Source organism: Schistosoma mansoni (assembly GCF_000237925.1).
Source record: "Schistosoma mansoni, WGS project CABG00000000 data, chromosome 1 unplaced supercontig 0010, strain Puerto Rico, whole genome shotgun sequence".
Lineage (NCBI taxonomy): Eukaryota > Metazoa > Platyhelminthes > Trematoda > Strigeidida > Schistosomatidae > Schistosoma > Schistosoma mansoni.
The window spans coordinates 183,930-201,759 of record NW_017385987.1 but is presented as its reverse complement, the minus strand read 5'-3'; the positions used below and the strand labels follow the sequence as shown (position 1 = coordinate 201,759).

The following is a 17,830-nucleotide window of genomic DNA, read 5'->3' as shown; positions in this document are numbered from 1 at the left end:
CCAGCTATTCGATGAGAAACTAAAGCAAATTAGAGAAAAGCTACAGATGAGTAGAAGTACCAACATTACTTGGATTCATTTCCTTCAGGCTCCGTTGATATAGTTCGAAATAAATGGGGATTCCACATCACCTAGCACCTAATCGTCCATGTCAGCTCAGATACCAGAATCTCAAGTGGTGAACATTGTGACGTCCTATTTTCATTGTGCGGATACTATTTGGTCAATACCCTCTGTACATGATGATGAGCCCAGTAGTCGTGAAAGGGCTCCACGCTTATCTGTAACCTTATAGAACTGTAGCACACTACAACCTTCAGTCTGACAGCCAAATACTGCCAGTCCTCGCACCCATAACCTAGTTATGACTGGGATAGGACTATTATTTGAAATCGTACGACACCCATGCCTTTCAACATCACTTTTCTCGTCCTGCAATGAAACTTTTGATACAGGTACTGAGCCCACTGTGTATCAAATAATCAAAAATGAATACAATATTCAGATTATCTGTTGTTTTGTGATCACGAGTTTCTACCCCTCCACTCAAGATTCCTGGACGAAAGTATATTCGCCTCGTACTTCCTAACTCGGTTATCATATCGAATAGAGCAACCCACAAAAATGACGAAATTACTGCGACAACACAGAATTGAGTCATGTGTATGCTGACACGCTAATAAAACAACACCAGTCACCTAGAAGCCGAATTCGGTTGAGTTGAACGACTTATTTCAGCTGAAGCAAAATTGCTACGGATGCCACCTCGATGGGCGAGAGGGCCCTCACAATGTCAACTATTCACTATGAGACAGAATTTAGAGAAATTTTTTAATAGCTTCGTAAGCTATTAGGACTTAACTATGGAGATTCTAGTCAACCAGCCTAGTTTCTATCGTTAAACAACAAGATCCACTTAGAAACCAAATAGAAATAGCTGGAACAACAATTGCAACACACAAATTTATGCAATGAAAATTAAAAAACAATGCAAAGTAATGTAGATGATACACATTATAAGTAAATGGTAATAAAAAAAGACTACAAAAAACCAACAAGCAAAAACATACATAATTGTTTCCATTATTGAAAACGAAATACAATAGAGTAAATAAATCCAAAATCTTGTACTCTATCAGATTAGAAAGTAATGCTGCTTGCCAGAAATAATAAAAACACACAATGACTATAAAAAGAAAGGCACAAGTGCGAAATAATTGTGTAGTACGATAAAGATAAGTAACATAAGATAAAAACAAAACAAATGCGACTGTGTCCACCTTGCTGAAAGGCGTTACACACAAATTAACTAAATCAATTTGCGAAAATAAACTAGAGGAACGGAATGGTTAATTTATATGAAATGATGCTCATTTAATGAAAAAATAGGCCGTTTACAGAGAAAGATGAAACAGTTAAAATAGATGAAGTGAGGTAGGGAGACATGTTAATCATCAAGAGAATTCAATCACTGGTAAATAGATGTGCTAACAAATTTGCACGGCTGACATGCATTGATCATTCTTGATGAATTAGATTTCGCATTTCCCTCCTCGTTTGGGTGTTATAGTACTCGAATCTCACACCATAACAGCGCGTGAAACAGATTTATATAAGTGGGAGTGAAGACAAAATGACGAAACAAATTATAAACTAATGAAGAGTAAACAAAACAAATATCTAGAAGACAATAAAGACTAAAATAAACAAATAAGTGGATCAGCATTCAAGGACTATAATAAACATATGAGGAAGGAAATATGAAACCCAATAAACAAATAATAAGTCAAGAGTGATCAATGCATGTCCGTGTTGCAGCTGTCTAGAAACTTCAAGAAAAATCCAAACAAACAAAAGCAGTCAAAAATAATAATAAGTATATGGTATTCAAGATAACCTAAGCCTAAAAAACAGAAAAACATATAAAACTGTTTATAGTCAAAATATAGAAGTAAAAATAAAACATGGTTAACGTTGATTAATCTGAAGGTTGTTATTCACGTAGCCCACCTTCTTCACCTTCAGCCTCAGATGAGGCCAGGAGTTTGGAGAAATTCATTAGGTCGTGTGGATTTAAAGAACCAGCACATTCAGAACTATTTTCGACCTCTAGTCCATTGCAAACTGACATTTGGTGGTCAGCAGCATCAGACCTAGAGACTGCAGTTCTGCTCAAAATAGCACATACAGACCGCGGTGTGTTTGGTGTTGGAGTTCTAACTCTGCCTTCTTCGTGTTCGGCCCCTGATGTATGGTGAGTCATTGTTGAAGATTTAGGTATTTCTTGGCATGTCGAACGAGGCGACAAATGAGACATGTAAGAACTTGACAAAGGTGGTAAGACAGATGCAGCAATTTGTTCTGGAGCGAATGAAGACATTTGGTTTTCCCAGTCAATCAACTGACGAAAAGAGACATTCCGTCCACCGCCGATAACTATGAGAATATTGGAGGGACGAGGTAGTCGACCCTCGAGTTGCAAACGTGACAGGTAACCTGAATATACAGTCGAAAGTGCTGCTCCGCAAGCTGGATCAACAAGCATTCCATGATCATCTGAAATGTACAGAAAACTCTTATGTCAGTGAGGTATGACAGGGCAGAATCTTGACAGAGGGAAATTCCGAAGGCTTGAAACTAAGCTTTAGAGTAAGCGATGAGAACTATCGATTTACGCTAATCGTTATGGAAGACAACAATGACAATGTCCATTTGAATGTGGTCAACTAGCAACTTACGCAACTAACTCGGATTTGTTACTTGCGAGATACTGCTAGTTCCAAATTGATCTTAATTGACATAGTTAAACCCTGTATCATGTTCTTACATGCAATCTTTCTTTATATATATTACTACTACCGAAGCGATTGCTTCTATGAGTTTGACATTTGTCTCATTGTGCTAATGAGATATGACAACTTGGATCGATGCATATATGTGCCTGGTACCATGTTGTAGCTGACTGCCCAACATAGTTGAAATATGTCAGTCTTGTGGAGCGTAATTAATTTCCGTATGGCTAAGACGATCAATGCTCTTGAACAGAATTTGTTAAAGTGTACATTTCCGACGCCAACAGACGGTTGAAATACTTGGCTACTCAAGTCTACTTTTAGACCTAGTTTGTTTGGCTAACAGGTAGACTTCAAAGTGATAACTTTATCATCGACAGGAATAAGATCATCGTCAATATAAAAAGTTCGTAACGGGTACAGAAATAATTTGTGAAGCTATTGAAACAAGATCTTACCCAAAAAACGTTTCACCCCATCAACTGCCTCTCCGTCAGTACAGGTCACTGCACTAATCGAATGGCATTGAGCCAAACTCCAAGCACGCTGTGCCAACACTGGGGCGCTGAGAGAAGTTGCAATCGTTGAGCTTCGTGGGATAACTGCTAACTGGCCAGATTTCAATGAACGATTTAAGCAATCGGCTCCCTCCGTCTCCACAGTTACGATATGGGTTGAAGACCACCCTTTGTTCCACAGACCCTAACGTTTAAAAATACCTGATGTAAATTTTCGGAGAATAAGCCAAGGAAAAAACTTATTTATGGAATAAATGGTTTATAAAAGGATATCACCTTAAAGGTATATTAAGACCATATTTTTAGTTGTTTAACGCACATGGATTTTGTAATTAATTGTTGCATGTACTGACTATGAACGTGAAGCCTGAGTATATGGATTTTTGTTGTATCAACACGTAGAACTGGGTTAACATTGTGAGAGTAACAATAATATGAAAATTGTTACACATAAAGTACAAACATTTTTGTAAGAGTCAAGTAGATAAATGATTTGGTTTAGTCAGTGGTCCCCTATATTCACTTAGATTTACGTAGTATCGCTGGTCCTTGGAGTATTAACTTGTACAAGGAATACGATAGATTCTAGATGAAAGAAATCTCAAAATGTGACGATACTCACTTGTATGACGCCTGCAAGCAACCCTCCACCACCAACGGCGACAACTATAGCATCTGGTTGACCGATCTCTGGAGTGATCTCGTCGACAATAGTTTCGTATCCTTCCCATAGTTCAGGCTGATCATAAGGATGAAGAAGGCGGACAGTGGGGTCATTGTGTCCAGATTGTAGGTCGTTTACTAATTGTTCAGCGCGGTGATGAGCCTCCAAAAAACTGGTACCACCAATAACGATCTTGGCTTCCTGAGCTTCTAGTGATAGGCGACGTCTAACAGTTTGCTCAAAAGCCTCAGGGACTACCAATGTACAGTTTATTCTGTAAGTGTGAGCTGCGAAAGATGCGGCTACGCCTGCATTCCCAGTAGTTGGACAGACAATATGACTCACTCCCGCGGCTGCCCACTGAAATCAACAAAAAACCGAAAGTGAGAGAACAAAGTTTGGCAAACTGTTTTGTTGTCGTGATGCACGTTTTTGTTCATTGACACAACCACTTCCTATCAATGAACATTATATTTAAATAACCGTAAAAGGGTGGACATTTATTTTTAAATGTGTCCAAAACAACTTGCAATAATTTACTTAGCGCATTATCGGTCATTCACATTATTACTGAGGACTGGTGTTAATATATTCATTGTGGCTTTTAGTTCACTCGATTGACGTGACGAATTACTTCATGTACCTTTTGTTAAGCTAGCCTAACGTTTTTAATTAGACGGGATCCATCTACTTTAGAAGTTTGCTTGTTTCACTGATAATGGAAACCGGAATCTGGTGTCCTCAGTTTTCACTCTACTATCAAGTAGCACCTTATGACTTATCAGAATAACGATAGAATCAAAAGTATAATCGTTTAAACAATATACCTAAAAGGATGTCGTATCTTTTCAGTTTTCATCCGAAGAGACATCATCTACGTATTCTAGATCAACGGGTAAATTTGTTACGTTAATTTTTGAAAATAAGATGATGATACTTATGGTTACCATGAGAAGTTTTGGGTGGTGACTGCAATCGACGGGCCCTCACATAGTCTGACAAAAATACAAAAAATCTAACTCAGAAAAACAAAGTACTAAATAACTTGCCTTGCGAACCACATTTTCAACACCACGAATTTTGAATGATCCAGTCGGTTGAATATTTTCCAGTTTGAGCCATATATTCATCTGACAACCCCGTTGTGTTAATAAACTCGACAACACAGGACTTGGTATCAAAGGACTTTTAACAGATAAACGCCTGAATAATCCGGCTGTCAAAGCACTCGGGTTTATTTCGCCAGAACGTCCAGTCTCCGAAAGTGGGTTAATTGCGGACCTCTGTTGAGAAAATAGCCATGGAGAATGACTTGTTGAGTTCGCCAAGTTCCTGAGAGAGTGTTCCAATTTTGGCTGGTCATTGTCAACAGTTCGTTGGGAGTTTAGTGTGTTAATTATTGAGAGCTCTCTGGATGAACAGCGATCAACCCCAGCAACCAAACCTGGTGAGTTTAAATTATGGTGACCGTCAAGAAAATCCAAGACATCCAACGAACTGGTTTGTGAGAGGACGTCACGGTTGAAGATCGATGTTAGGTTGTGGTCAGTGACTATGAAAACAATTGTGGACAACATTTGTGTACTGAAAAGACTGTGATTGGTTCTAAATTTTAACTGATTTAATTATTTGCACAGGTGTGAATTATGACAAAAAAACTTGAAGTGCTAGGTCTACTCAGGTCACCTTTTTGTATAAAGGATAGCTCATATATCTACGTGTTTGGTTAATAGGTCGAAATTCTCCTTAAAATATACTTAGCATTTTGAAAGCGAATGTTCCTGCGATAGTAAACCGAAATTTCAAACTAATGCTAGTTAATTATGCAGACAGTTGAACAATACCTAATGATCTGAATGCATGATCGATGCATGAACATCAGTTTAAGTTGGAGGGCGAAATCGTTGTAAGTTGGAAGAGTCTTGAAAACGGGTCTTGGAAGTACACTATGTATCAGTCAGTCAGCTACAACGTGGGACCAGGCACACATATGCATCGGTCCAAGTTGCCATACCTCACTAGCACAAGATGAACACCGAATTCATAGTAGTTAATTTAATAGTGGCAATATATAAAAGCAAGATTGCATGTAAGGATGTACAAAAAGGAAGATATGAAGGAATTTCAATTATACAGTGCAAGGGAAGATATATAGTATAAACACCTAAGCCATTGTGATCGATTTTGAGCCGGGTCACATGGTATCCGACCATTGATTACGATAGTCACGCGGACCTCAACCAAGTATTCTGCATCTATCAACATGGCTCAGACTAGTGGTTAATGACTTCAAGAGCTGATGCCATGTTTTAGTTTGGTCGCCCCCGACTTTCTTCCATCCGTCGCAAACACCAGTCAGCATCGCGCGTCGTGGTAATCGGGGGTTCAAGCGTGTGTAATACCAACTCAATTGAAGATTTACAACCTAATCAACTGATTTACCATTATTCCCTGATACCCTGCGTCTAACATCACTATCACTTGCCCGGTGATCTTAGCAAATACGAGCAGAATTTCTAAGGCATCTGTGGTCAAGTACTAGTAACTTATGTGTTTTCTACTCTTCATGGACGTTTCGCAGCCGTAAAGTAGAACAGAACACACTGCTGCACACTATACTAGTCCCTTAATTGATAAATGGATATCGCGCCTTCGCCATTAGTGACATAGGTTGGCAAAAGCATTACGACCTTTATAAATCTCTACAGAAATTGCGCCAGATATCAACCCGTTAGGGTTGATCAAACTCCCAAGTCGACGCGTCCGACTACTTCACTCCCTATCCTTAGTTCAGGTGTCGGCGCAGGAAAGTCCTGAAGCAACAATTTGAACTTAGGAAGGAAGTGCACTCTAAACATCCCGGAATCAATGCTGAGTGTTATCAAAAGGCTGCATTTTATCAGCGTCGTCACCAAACAGGACTATGTCTTCTGCGTATTGTAAGTTGATGAGCGAACCTACTAGGGGGAAGACCGTTTCCTAAAAATTCAGTCGACATTTATTACCAGCAGGTCCAGGATGAAGTTCAACAAAATTGGAGATAATAAATAGCCTTGAAGTTTCAAGACCGGATGACAGTTCGCCATCATTTCTGACTTGACTGGTGGTGTTTGAGTAAGGTTTATGTACTTCTGAGGCACACCTTACAATGACAGACACTGCCACAGAACCCCTTGGTCTACAAAGTCAAATGCTGTTTTTGAGAAAAGCTATCCTTGTCGGACGCCAATAAGTATGCATAAAATGAGAAATGTGTACGAGCTATGACTAGTCAACAGCGTTGTGAAAAACAGTAAAATGCGAGACTCACTCAACATCTCTAACTTTGGTAGTGAAAACAGACAGAACATGGGAGTAATCTTACCTTTGTTTCGCATGATTGGTCGAGGAGGGATGCCGAACAGTGGATTTGATGGTAACTGGAGGGAACCACTAGATTCTACTGCTACGTTTAGAGCGACTTCTGAGTTTTTCGTTTCTGTCACATACTGATTTTGTGAATTTCCATGCACAGCGCAGCCCAGTGTGTTTAGCGTCCGTCTATTCAACACATTTGTCAGTATATTTGATTCAGTCAAAGGATCGGCGTTACTGTTGTTGTTAGTTGTACGATTAAGCGGGAGTGGTGACTGACGTGAGGAAAAGTAAAACAGCCCATATGTTTCTCTTGTTACTGAACCAATTAATCTTAATCTGAGCGGTGATGCCCATTCCGGAGCCTGATAACCATTCAAGCGCAAAACAGAAAGTTCAGCACTACGGAATGAAATAAATACATAGACCTACTTATTTTTCTCCTGAAAAATAACAGATGCACTTGAAGTGAACTTGTTGTCCGCTGATTCCGAACTCATATCACTTGAAGCCCCATTTAAAGCGGGACTGAGACGGGGCTTTTGACCTGGTGGTGAATCGGGAAATTGAGGAGCTAGTAATCTTATAACCACAACAGCTCCGAAATTAGAAAAGAGGCGCTGACAAAATAAATTAATCTGCAAAATCAACCTACGAGTAAATCCGGTTCAGTCCACTCTACAGGTATCCCAGTTACTATGATCTCCCAACCAATTATATTTTCATTCGTGACTTCCGAGCTTAATGAGCCTGAGAAATTAGTTCCGTTGGAAAATGTTTGGAGACGATGTCCTATGACGTCAATTAAGGTAGTGAAATTTACCTGGTGTGAACCGGCGACCACCTGAACTGGCGTATGCTACACGCAGTCGTTTTTGCTCCGTCTCGTAACCGTGATAAGTTTGTATTGCTAGAGCTGCGTGCTGAGGATTCACGAAATCCACGAACCCATAACACAGACTTGCACCCGTATTCTACACATAACAAAGAAAACTATATTCTTACCTTGTCTCTGATTAGCTTACACTGTCTAATAGGTCCCACTCGCTCAAAGAGACGCTGGAGGTCGTTCTGGTCGTAGCTCTGAGGCAGGTAATTGATTATCAAATTGGTGCGTGAGCGATCCTCATTACAAAGGGTGTTACTATTTCCATTCTGATTATTACTCGTCAAATTTAAACCAAGAAATTTGAGTCGAGACATAGTATCAATGCTGTTTACGTTTGGTCCGTTGACATTCAGGACTGGACCAGTGGCAGAGTTATTAATTGAGTCTTGGAAAGGAAGTGAAGGAAAGACATCCGAAAGATTGCTGCCCATGCATCCATTTACGTGCATATTTACTGTCCTTGCAACCTAACAAGGCGAGGTCAGCACGCAGTACCAGGTCAAATTCAAATTTCCGCGCTGACGCTGAAACCTATGAACTTAAAGAAAGATGAACCTGATGCAGTAAAACCCTTGGTCAAACGAATACAGTTATTTCACCATGAAACGAGATTTGAAATTTATTATTTCTCACTATTATTAGTGTTATATTCGCAAAAGAAATAATAGAACTCCAACTGTATTGCAAACATGATAATTAATCTAGGTAGTGTTGGTGACATATATCTCGAATTTTCTGGATCCCTTGGTTGGGATGATTCATTATCATCAACTTCATGGTTATCGTCGCCTGTCGACTTAGTTGTGGAATACTATCAGAGGAACTATTCTTGATTGGAATCAAATATCAGTTCTTCAAAATCATCCAGTTCAGTAATAGACAAATAAGCAACCGATCAATAATCCTCCCTAGAGATTTGTGTCGTCAATTTGCTCTCTTTAGATTAAGCTAGGTAAGAGTCGAACATCAGGAAGGTTAGCCTCGGTAGACAGCCTAGCAGCCTAGTACATCTTTGTCCGATCATACAACCATTTCTATTTACATTGTTTTCCGTATAAGCGATCTACTAGATTATTGATAAGCGACAATCACGAAAGCTACGTATCCACGTTCTCAAATACTGGTATATCAAAGCTCAATAAGTTTGAAGGATTCATGTTTACTTTCAAGAAAACTCTATCAGCGATCGACTTTTGAACGTTGTCGAACCATAATTCAAGCCAACTCCAACGAACAACGAACTGAAATACAGGATTATTACTCTGTTTTGATACAATCTCAAATCAACCAATATTAACCCGGATTTGTAGCATTTGTAGCACTTGAGAGAAAGCTATTTGGAGGTGTTAGCACGATGGTAATTTAATTATTTTTGTAGCGTTAAATAAATTCCCTAAATAAATAGCTGTGTCAGCCTTCGACATTCGATGCTGACTGCATCAATTTTACTGGACCCAGCTGAAGGCGCTCGGTAACGCATCTGCACCAGACAATCAGTAGGTACGCCGTGCTACGCATCGACTTCAATACTGACAGTATTGTAAGTTGACAACTCTTTACCAATAACACCTGTAATTGAATCGCGCCCACCCCAGTCAAAATCAGAAGTCAGAAGCGAGTAGGTTGGAAGATATATTTGGTGGGTTATCAATATATCGGGAAGTGACTGATCTAATCTGGCTAATGATCGTAGGAGATTTTTCCCATGCCGTTCTGTAACGTGGTCTGGTACGGATGCATGACCGAGCCCCTTCAGCTAAACGAGTCCACTAGGACTAATGGGGTCAGCACCCGATGTCGAACACTTACAAAGCTATTGGTTTCGAGGATTTATTTACAGCTACAACATCAACACTAGTTTATGTTACACTTGGGTTATGAAGACTGTCATAATGTCATTATTGTCCTTCACATTACATTGCCTGAACAGATTGTAATTATGGGTTATTTCATCGTGAGTTGAAACACAATTCCAAAACTGGAGTAATTTACTGCAGAATCCCAACAGAGGTTTGGACTGAAGAATAACTGTCTGCGTAGTTTAGATACGAACTATTGCCCAGTTGAAACCAAAGCAAGGTGATTGGTTAAATGACGGTTCCAAATAAATATTACCACTCAGTTGTTCAACCAATAATTATTCAGTCAGTAATAATTCAAGCGTACCAAGTAAATATTATTATATCCCTTCTGGATAGACCACGTACAGATTCGTTCGAAAGATAATATTTGGTTGCTTTATAACGCAGAGTGTTTCAAATTTTGGAAGTGAACTCCAACTCACAATTCTAGTCAACGCAAGCGACACAACCATTGGGGGAGAAAATCAATATGGCTGTCGCCAAGACTCAGTATCAACTGAAACAACATAAATGCAGTTCAGGATGAAGCATGGAAACTCAGTGAAGGCGTGAGAAAAGTAGAAACTACAATAAAATACAAATGTAACCGTCTCAAATGGGATCAAATAGACTAACGAAATGTACAACAATTTTTTCGCTGATGTTTTGTAGAGCTAAAAATTATCTTTTGAACAAACTGTGCACCATCTGACCAGAAAGGATGCAATAATATTTTTGCTATAACACAAACATTTGTGTTTTGGAACTAGTAGCTATTTTATTTTCGTCATCAATGTATCCACCTGATGTAATTTAGATTTAATTGAGTTCGTTGGACGATTGTTCGTGGAATGGTTGGGCAGCAATATTTGTTTGAGAAACTAAGTACATTTAAATTCATAACGTTATATAGAATCGTTCCTGACTCAGCCGCTTTCCTTCGAATTTCGACTGAGCAAAAATACTAGTGTCAGAATTAACTTCTTCAGTTATTACTAATTCCAAGCCTCTTTAGTTTGTAACTAACAAAAAGGTTGCCTTTCAAGTAAGTGGCTTCTAGCCGATCGATGCTGACGTGTTCCCTGATCTAGTTCTTGTTGAAAGTGTCTCACTTGAGCTTAAAAGGAAAAACTTGATTGGTAGTATCAAGGGCTCTGCGTAATGAGTCAGGACCTATATAAATATATGTATTTAACAATAAGATGTGTCCGGTAGAAACATGAGTTGATAAGGCTTGAGCGAGGGTTGATCTAACCAAACACAAAGCTTGGATCCATGTTCTTTGAAAATGAAGCATCTAATGATTATCTTGTTAGTCAAAGAGTTGCGTAATAGGCAAGTTCGACTGTAGCACATTTGTTTTCACTGCATTGAACATTTCCAGTTAAACAAGTTGAAGAACATCAGTGCATTGTGATACTCCTGTAAATGAAAGTAAGGCTTTCAGATGTCAGTGAAATCGCCCCATAAAACCACCAGCCTGTGGATTTTAGGTGGTCGTTGTGATTCCTAGGCGTCTAGCGAGAGTGAAGAAGTTCAAATTCAAACTGGTTTCCGCATTCTGTAGTGGTGGTCCAAAGGCAGTCAACGCTTACAACACATTTAGAGATGAGGGAGCAGGTCACTGTTTTCACAGTAATGCATTTGATGCGTACTACCTCTGGTCACCCTGTGGAACGGTCTGTACATATGAAGATATAAGTTTAAGCATTTAATTCCGATGAGAGCCTTACCACAGTCGACTTGTTCCTGATTCAACTTTGTATTTAACCGTTCGACAATTTTTTTGGATTGATCGTCAAAATGCTGACAACTCAGAAAGTATGAAGATGATTAGAAATGTAATGACACGTGACGACTTACGGCTAAGTAGTAGTCTGAACGAAATACTACGAGTTGGTACTATAGTTTTATCATACCGCCACGATACAACAAAAGAACTCTAAATAGTCCTAAAACAACATAGAATGAAAGTACACCACAAGACAGCCAACACTTTTAGAAATGATTTGTGCATAAAAGGTCAGATTCTCGTTATGTCAACGCAGGATGACGTTTTAAAACTAGGATGTGCCTCCTGTATTGTTGGGTCGTTTTCGTGAAATCCTCGCTCAAGCTAAAGAACATCTTAGGTGCACTGAAAGCCAGCTAACAATCCTATGGAATATGAAGGACCTGAATTTATACCAGCGATAGAACGCCGTGTAATTTTCAGTAACCATAGAGTTCATGTTAAAACTATCAAAATAATATAAAAGGTCTTTCCAACCATAAAGCCGAGTAGCGGAAGCTTTCCATAAATTGCCGAATCCCACTGCCCTCAATAGAACAGAATGCCTTAATATCCATCTGACTTGGTTCATCCATCCGAAGCACGATATCAGATTCTATTCACATCGCACACTATCATCATACATACAGATTCACCTCTATCCTCTCATATTACAAATGTCTTATTTTTCAACCATTAGGACCCAAAATTACACGAACACGTCCCACATAAATCCCCTGTCCGAGGTGATATGGCATTGACTTGGTAAGACCTGCTTTCGATAAATGGTACTAAATATGTTTATTTTGTTACTTTGTACGACTTGAATTTGGGTTAATTTAATTCTTTTATTTGCTTTCTGAAGACATGGCTTATATCGAGTTACAAAATGTCGGGCATTAAAAACGCATCATTTTCGTAATCGTCTTCCTTTATAAGTGGGGCATTTTTAAGGCGTTCAATCCCCTGAAAATAGTTCGAATTATTCGTGCGAGACAAGCAGTCAGAGATTACACTGTTTGCCCCAGAGATACGTTGTATATTTCAAGTAAGCTGTGGAGTATAGTCCAGTTGTTATGACACTTTGGGCCAACATTTATCCAAAGTTGAGCTCCGAGAAAGCGTCGGAAGTTCACAGTTCGTGTAAAGCGGGAACCCTCGACCTTCAAAGAGTAATCAAAATGCTTTATAACAGAACAAATAGCTAAAAGTTGCCTGTCAAAAGTTTTCTGCTTTAGTTTAACATCTTTAGACAGTTTCGAGGAGAATGCTAATACCTCTCGAGTTTCGTCTATCCATTTCCGCAAGATTCCCCTTGTTGACTAATCGGAACCCTCTACGGAGATGCATGTAAGTGTTTAGATCTCATTCTGTAGAATCATGGTGAGATTGGGTATACTGTCTTTCACTGTCAATGCATTTGATAATTCCAGAAATTTTAGTTCGGATGCCCGACGCATTCTTTGTGCAATCGGCAGTATGAAGAATGCTTGACTGACCAAATTTGTGCCAGGTTTCGCGAAAAATGGAGGTAAAAGTGGATGCAGTATCCAGCTGCATAGTGATTACACGATTATTAACACCAATGGATACATATTTGCATACGCATTGAGGGTTAGATTTTGACAAAACCCGTAAACATTTGGTTCTCTTTGACATTCTATAGTGGGATTGTTTGCTACGTTTTTTAAACCCCTCATCACAGCCAGCCACTCAACATTTTGTGCATTTTTGGTTATTTAATGGGCCGGAGCAGGAGAAATGGCATGTCACACAGTTCCCAAAACTAGTGGGAGGCCTTACAGAGCGATGTGGATTAGAGTTATGTACACTGGACATTCGATTTGGACGGTAGCGTTCTCCCGAATCATGCTATGTGACGTTAACAATACGACCTGAGTGAGAATTTTTTACCAAATCAAATGAACTAGGATTAACGGCAGATGTACAAACAGGATTTGGAGGTTCGATCAGCTTAGTATCATTCTTAAGGTTAATAACACGACGACACTCATTAGTAATATCTTTCAACATAAGATTGGGTTCTGGCTCTACTATCTTTAAGATTCTAGTGCGAATATAAGACGGTAACGGAAACCCACGAACAAAGATAAGACACTTAAATTCTTCGTCTGAAAGTGAATGCAACTTAAAATCCTCGCATTACTTATTAACAAACGAAGCATATGAAACAAAATCATTTGCAGGTCTCTTAACAGCACCAAGACAGCTATATCACGAGTTAAATAAAGAAGACTGTGTAGTAGACATTTCTGTAGATTTTTGTACAGTAGAATCAAGAGAAAAATGTTGGGTCCTTTTGGAGAGGTTATATTTGAATATCTTTCACGCTCAGCTTCTCCAAGTTTCTGAGGAAGAAATCCCACCCTTGAAAGGTCATTGTAGTGAGAAAAGTCAACATGTGAAATGTCTTTATATGGCTTGAACCATGATTCAAATGCGACACCTGTATCAGGATCAAAGTGAAACTTGCCATTTGACTTGATCAGTCATTCGGTAGTTGAGCCCCCTAATTTGGACACACGTACGGACTTTTCTTGAGTCGACAGCTTTTTTGTCATCACCAGCTACAGTTTCTTTTAAATTGTACGGACTAGGAGTTTCCCAAAACATTTGCCGCAGCAGTAGGTTTGAAGTTGAGGTGACTGCAGCGTTTTATTTTCGGGCTACTCGTCGTCGGCTTTGTGGAACAGACTAATTGCTTTTATCCATTCCTCACGACCCGCAAAATGATCTTATGTGTGGTGAGCGTGGTTTCACAGAGATCTCCAGTTTTCTTTTGGGTGAACTGACGCTTTTCTTCGATGGGACAGACCTTGGTGCTAGGGTTTCCGATGCTATCTAGAAACCGATCAGCAGATGAAGCTAATTTATTAGCGGGGTTGTTTGGGGACGAAATAAGAATTGGTTGCACCCTTGGAGGGTGCCTAGGTAGAGGCTCTGTTTGAAACGTCTTTCGTCAAAAGTTTGCCGGTCAATGACCCTTTTCATTTAGAGCAACATTTCTGCTCGCAAGTCACGTCCTAATTCGATGTTGTTAAAAATTTTACCTGACTTTTATCGACAGGTTACGACTTGGATTTAAGAAAAGATTTTTTACGAAGTTTTGTACAGTTCTAAAACACCTCAAAGTGTAGCCTGTCTATTGAACTAGCGCGGTAATGCATTCAGTGTTGTGAGGAATCGCATACGTGAATTGCCTACGTCGCGATCGTGGAAGTCAGCCCCTGTTTAGCAAAATCAGACTCGTTATCATTTCGAAGCTGCACGAGTTCTAGGATGAGAAACATACGGACCCTAATTCCCATAACGTTTTACCTTCGTCCCTCATGTTCATCCTGTCTGAATCTATCCTGGAAGGGTTCAGAAATAGTAACGGAGTAGACCCAATGAGGTATTCCAAGCCTTCTTTCTAGTGGTCACCGACCAGCACGCTCTGAAAAGACACGTAGCGTAAGTCCTATAGACAAATCCTTATAAAGTGAGACTAGTTCTTCACTGGAAAACATACGGCAATGATCAGTGCAAGTAAAACTGCCCATTATCCCGAAGACATCAAAGATATGCAGTCTTTCACAGCTCTACCATCTGAAATCTCTCCTTACGAAATAATCTAGGAGCCAATCAAACCAGAAGCAAAGGATGAAGAAATGTACAGATATATTCAAATGATGGTTAATGTGTCGAAGTGAATACAACCCAAACTTGTTTAGTTGTTGTTAGATGCGCAGCATGATGTACTCGAATGTAATTTGGTGCGGATGCTTCACCGAGCGTTTTTGGTTAGGAATGTGTTCAGCGAAACTAATAAGGACAGAACCAACGTCGAACACTTACAAAGTTGCTATCTTGATGAATAATTTACCGTCACAACTTTTAATACCAAAGAATGAGAACTGAGTTTCTGTTAGAATTTTTGTTTGTTCAGTTACCTATCTTGAGGTACTGATGACTAATTTCTATCAGATGTTGAGGGCTTTTACTAGAGACAGCTTTTTTGCTTCATCCGAAATAAGTTGGGATTATTCAGTGAAACTTCAGATTGTTCCAGAAGGCCCAATCCTGTTTTTTTCCTGTCTTTTTATCATTTGTTAATGATCTATCTGATCCACTGGACTCTTAAACTCTCCCTTAAGAGCATAGAATCTGGAGGGATCCTCTAAGAAGACTTACGTCAGATACGAGGCTAGACTTACAAAGGCATCCTTTCCCTAAACACCAATAAACGTAGGACAGTAGTTATCCTCTATCCATCATGTTCTTCCTGAAAGATTTTGGTATTACTCTCTCCACGGCTATAAAGGACCAGAGAACCACTGCCTGTGATGCTCCAGGTCTCTCTTGGCATTGACTATATCCGGCCAGTAAAGTATACTTACTTTTGAGGTTTCGGTTTAGAATAGTTGATAGCCTGACTCTGGAAATGTTTAAAACTTTTCAGTGTTTGTTTAATACCAGATCTGCGAACAACCTCTGCGATATTTTCCATCACCTAAAGAAGGATGTCGTTCTCTGTGAAAGTGTTCAGAGAAGACCAACTAAAAAGGTAGTTAAATTATACAACAGATGTTACTCAGTTAGCTTGAATGCTCTCAACTAACTGCCAGTGAAGTGTAGGATGATTAGGATGGATATGATTATGATATATCATATTTCTCACAGTTTTCCCACCCGAAAAGACCACTGATACATTTTACTAACTACCTGTACTTAAGAAGACATTCTCTCAAGATAGGATACGAAAGATCTCACACAAAATTCTGTGGAGACTATGTCGCGGTTCGCATCAATGAGTTAGAGAATTATCTACTAGAAGCCACAGTGATGATATCCTCAACTCAGTTTTCCAAAAGAAGGCTTGACGATTACTCTAGCTCTCATAAGTACTAAGGGAAATTTATCCAAGTGTGACTCCTCAATCACTTCTATCATTTACTGATTGTTTTGTCCTTCAGTTTCCAGAAGGAATATTACACAAACCATACCCTTCTATAACCAAGAGCGGAACATAACTACTCAGGTGCGGATCCAAAATAACGAACAGCGTATTAATTCTGCCAACCAAATTTGATTTTGGGGTAACTATTGGCTGATGATATGTAACTATGGGCGAACAACAAAGGGCTTACTCTCAAGATTTCAAAGTGTGAAGTAGTCCTTCTGAGACATGTTGCGGAACATGAATACGACTTAAGTAACTCCCATGTACAGATACCTCAAGTTGAAAAAGATCTAGGAGTGTTGGTACCCCATGATCTGAAGTCTTACGCTAAGACAAAAGTGCCTTCCGAGCAAACCTTTCACCGGTGACGTCGAAATACATTTCTGGCCAATTCGGTAGTAGAACTTTCCGCTTGATCTTCAGCAGTTTTATTCGGTCTTATTTATAGTATGGACGAATGGTGTTTCCGCCCTCACTTCAAAGGGATTAGGATACATTGGAACGTATCCAAAGATGAACCATGAAATCAGTTCGGAGACCCAAATTCAAGCCTCCTGAGAAGTGCCTCCGATCACTTAACCCTTATTTATTAGAGCATAGACGTCTTAGAGGTGACCTAGTGGCTTTCAGTATCCTTAACACTTCTGGACATCCCCTCAAACACCTAATTAAGTTTAGTCCCAATACGAACCTAAGCAGTAACACCCAGAAAATGGAGACACAACATAGCAGAACGGGCTTCAGACACAGCTTCTACTCGCTAAGAGTTGTCAAATGCCGGGATTTGCTGCCGACCAAGCTAGTCCAAGAGACTTCCCAGGAGTTTTTTAAGAGAAAAAATTGACATATTTTTAAAAACTAAGGAAGTATCTCTGTATAATTTACCGATTTACCAGTAGGAACGGAAGCCCGTTAAGCGAAAGATTCTTCTATCCCATACAAAACCTTCACTTAGCGTGATGTTTGCACACTCGCTAAGCAGAGGCAAACTACCGGAAATTTGGAAGCTGGCCCACATCACACCAATTTTCACGGGAG

The 17,830-nt window shown here is 39.5% G+C and overlaps 1 protein-coding gene across 1 annotated transcript; it reads right to left on the bottom strand.

Moving 5' to 3' along the window:
- Positions 1-1,209: 1,209 nt before the first annotated feature.
- Smp_137330 (Serine dehydratase, putative) lies at positions 1,210-8,711 on the bottom strand. The gene is made up of 9 exons (XM_018791923.1): positions 8,334-8,711; positions 8,152-8,302; positions 7,984-8,078; positions 7,761-7,948; positions 7,339-7,730; positions 5,033-5,526; positions 3,933-4,334; positions 3,251-3,494; positions 1,210-2,556 (listed from the first exon to the last, which is right to left on the bottom strand). Exons 1-9 carry the CDS (start codon positions 8,664-8,666, stop codon positions 1,994-1,996), a joined length of 2,862 nt encoding a protein of 953 aa, XP_018644835.1. The 5' UTR covers positions 8,667-8,711; the 3' UTR covers positions 1,210-1,993.
- Positions 8,712-17,830: the final 9,119 nt, after the last annotated feature.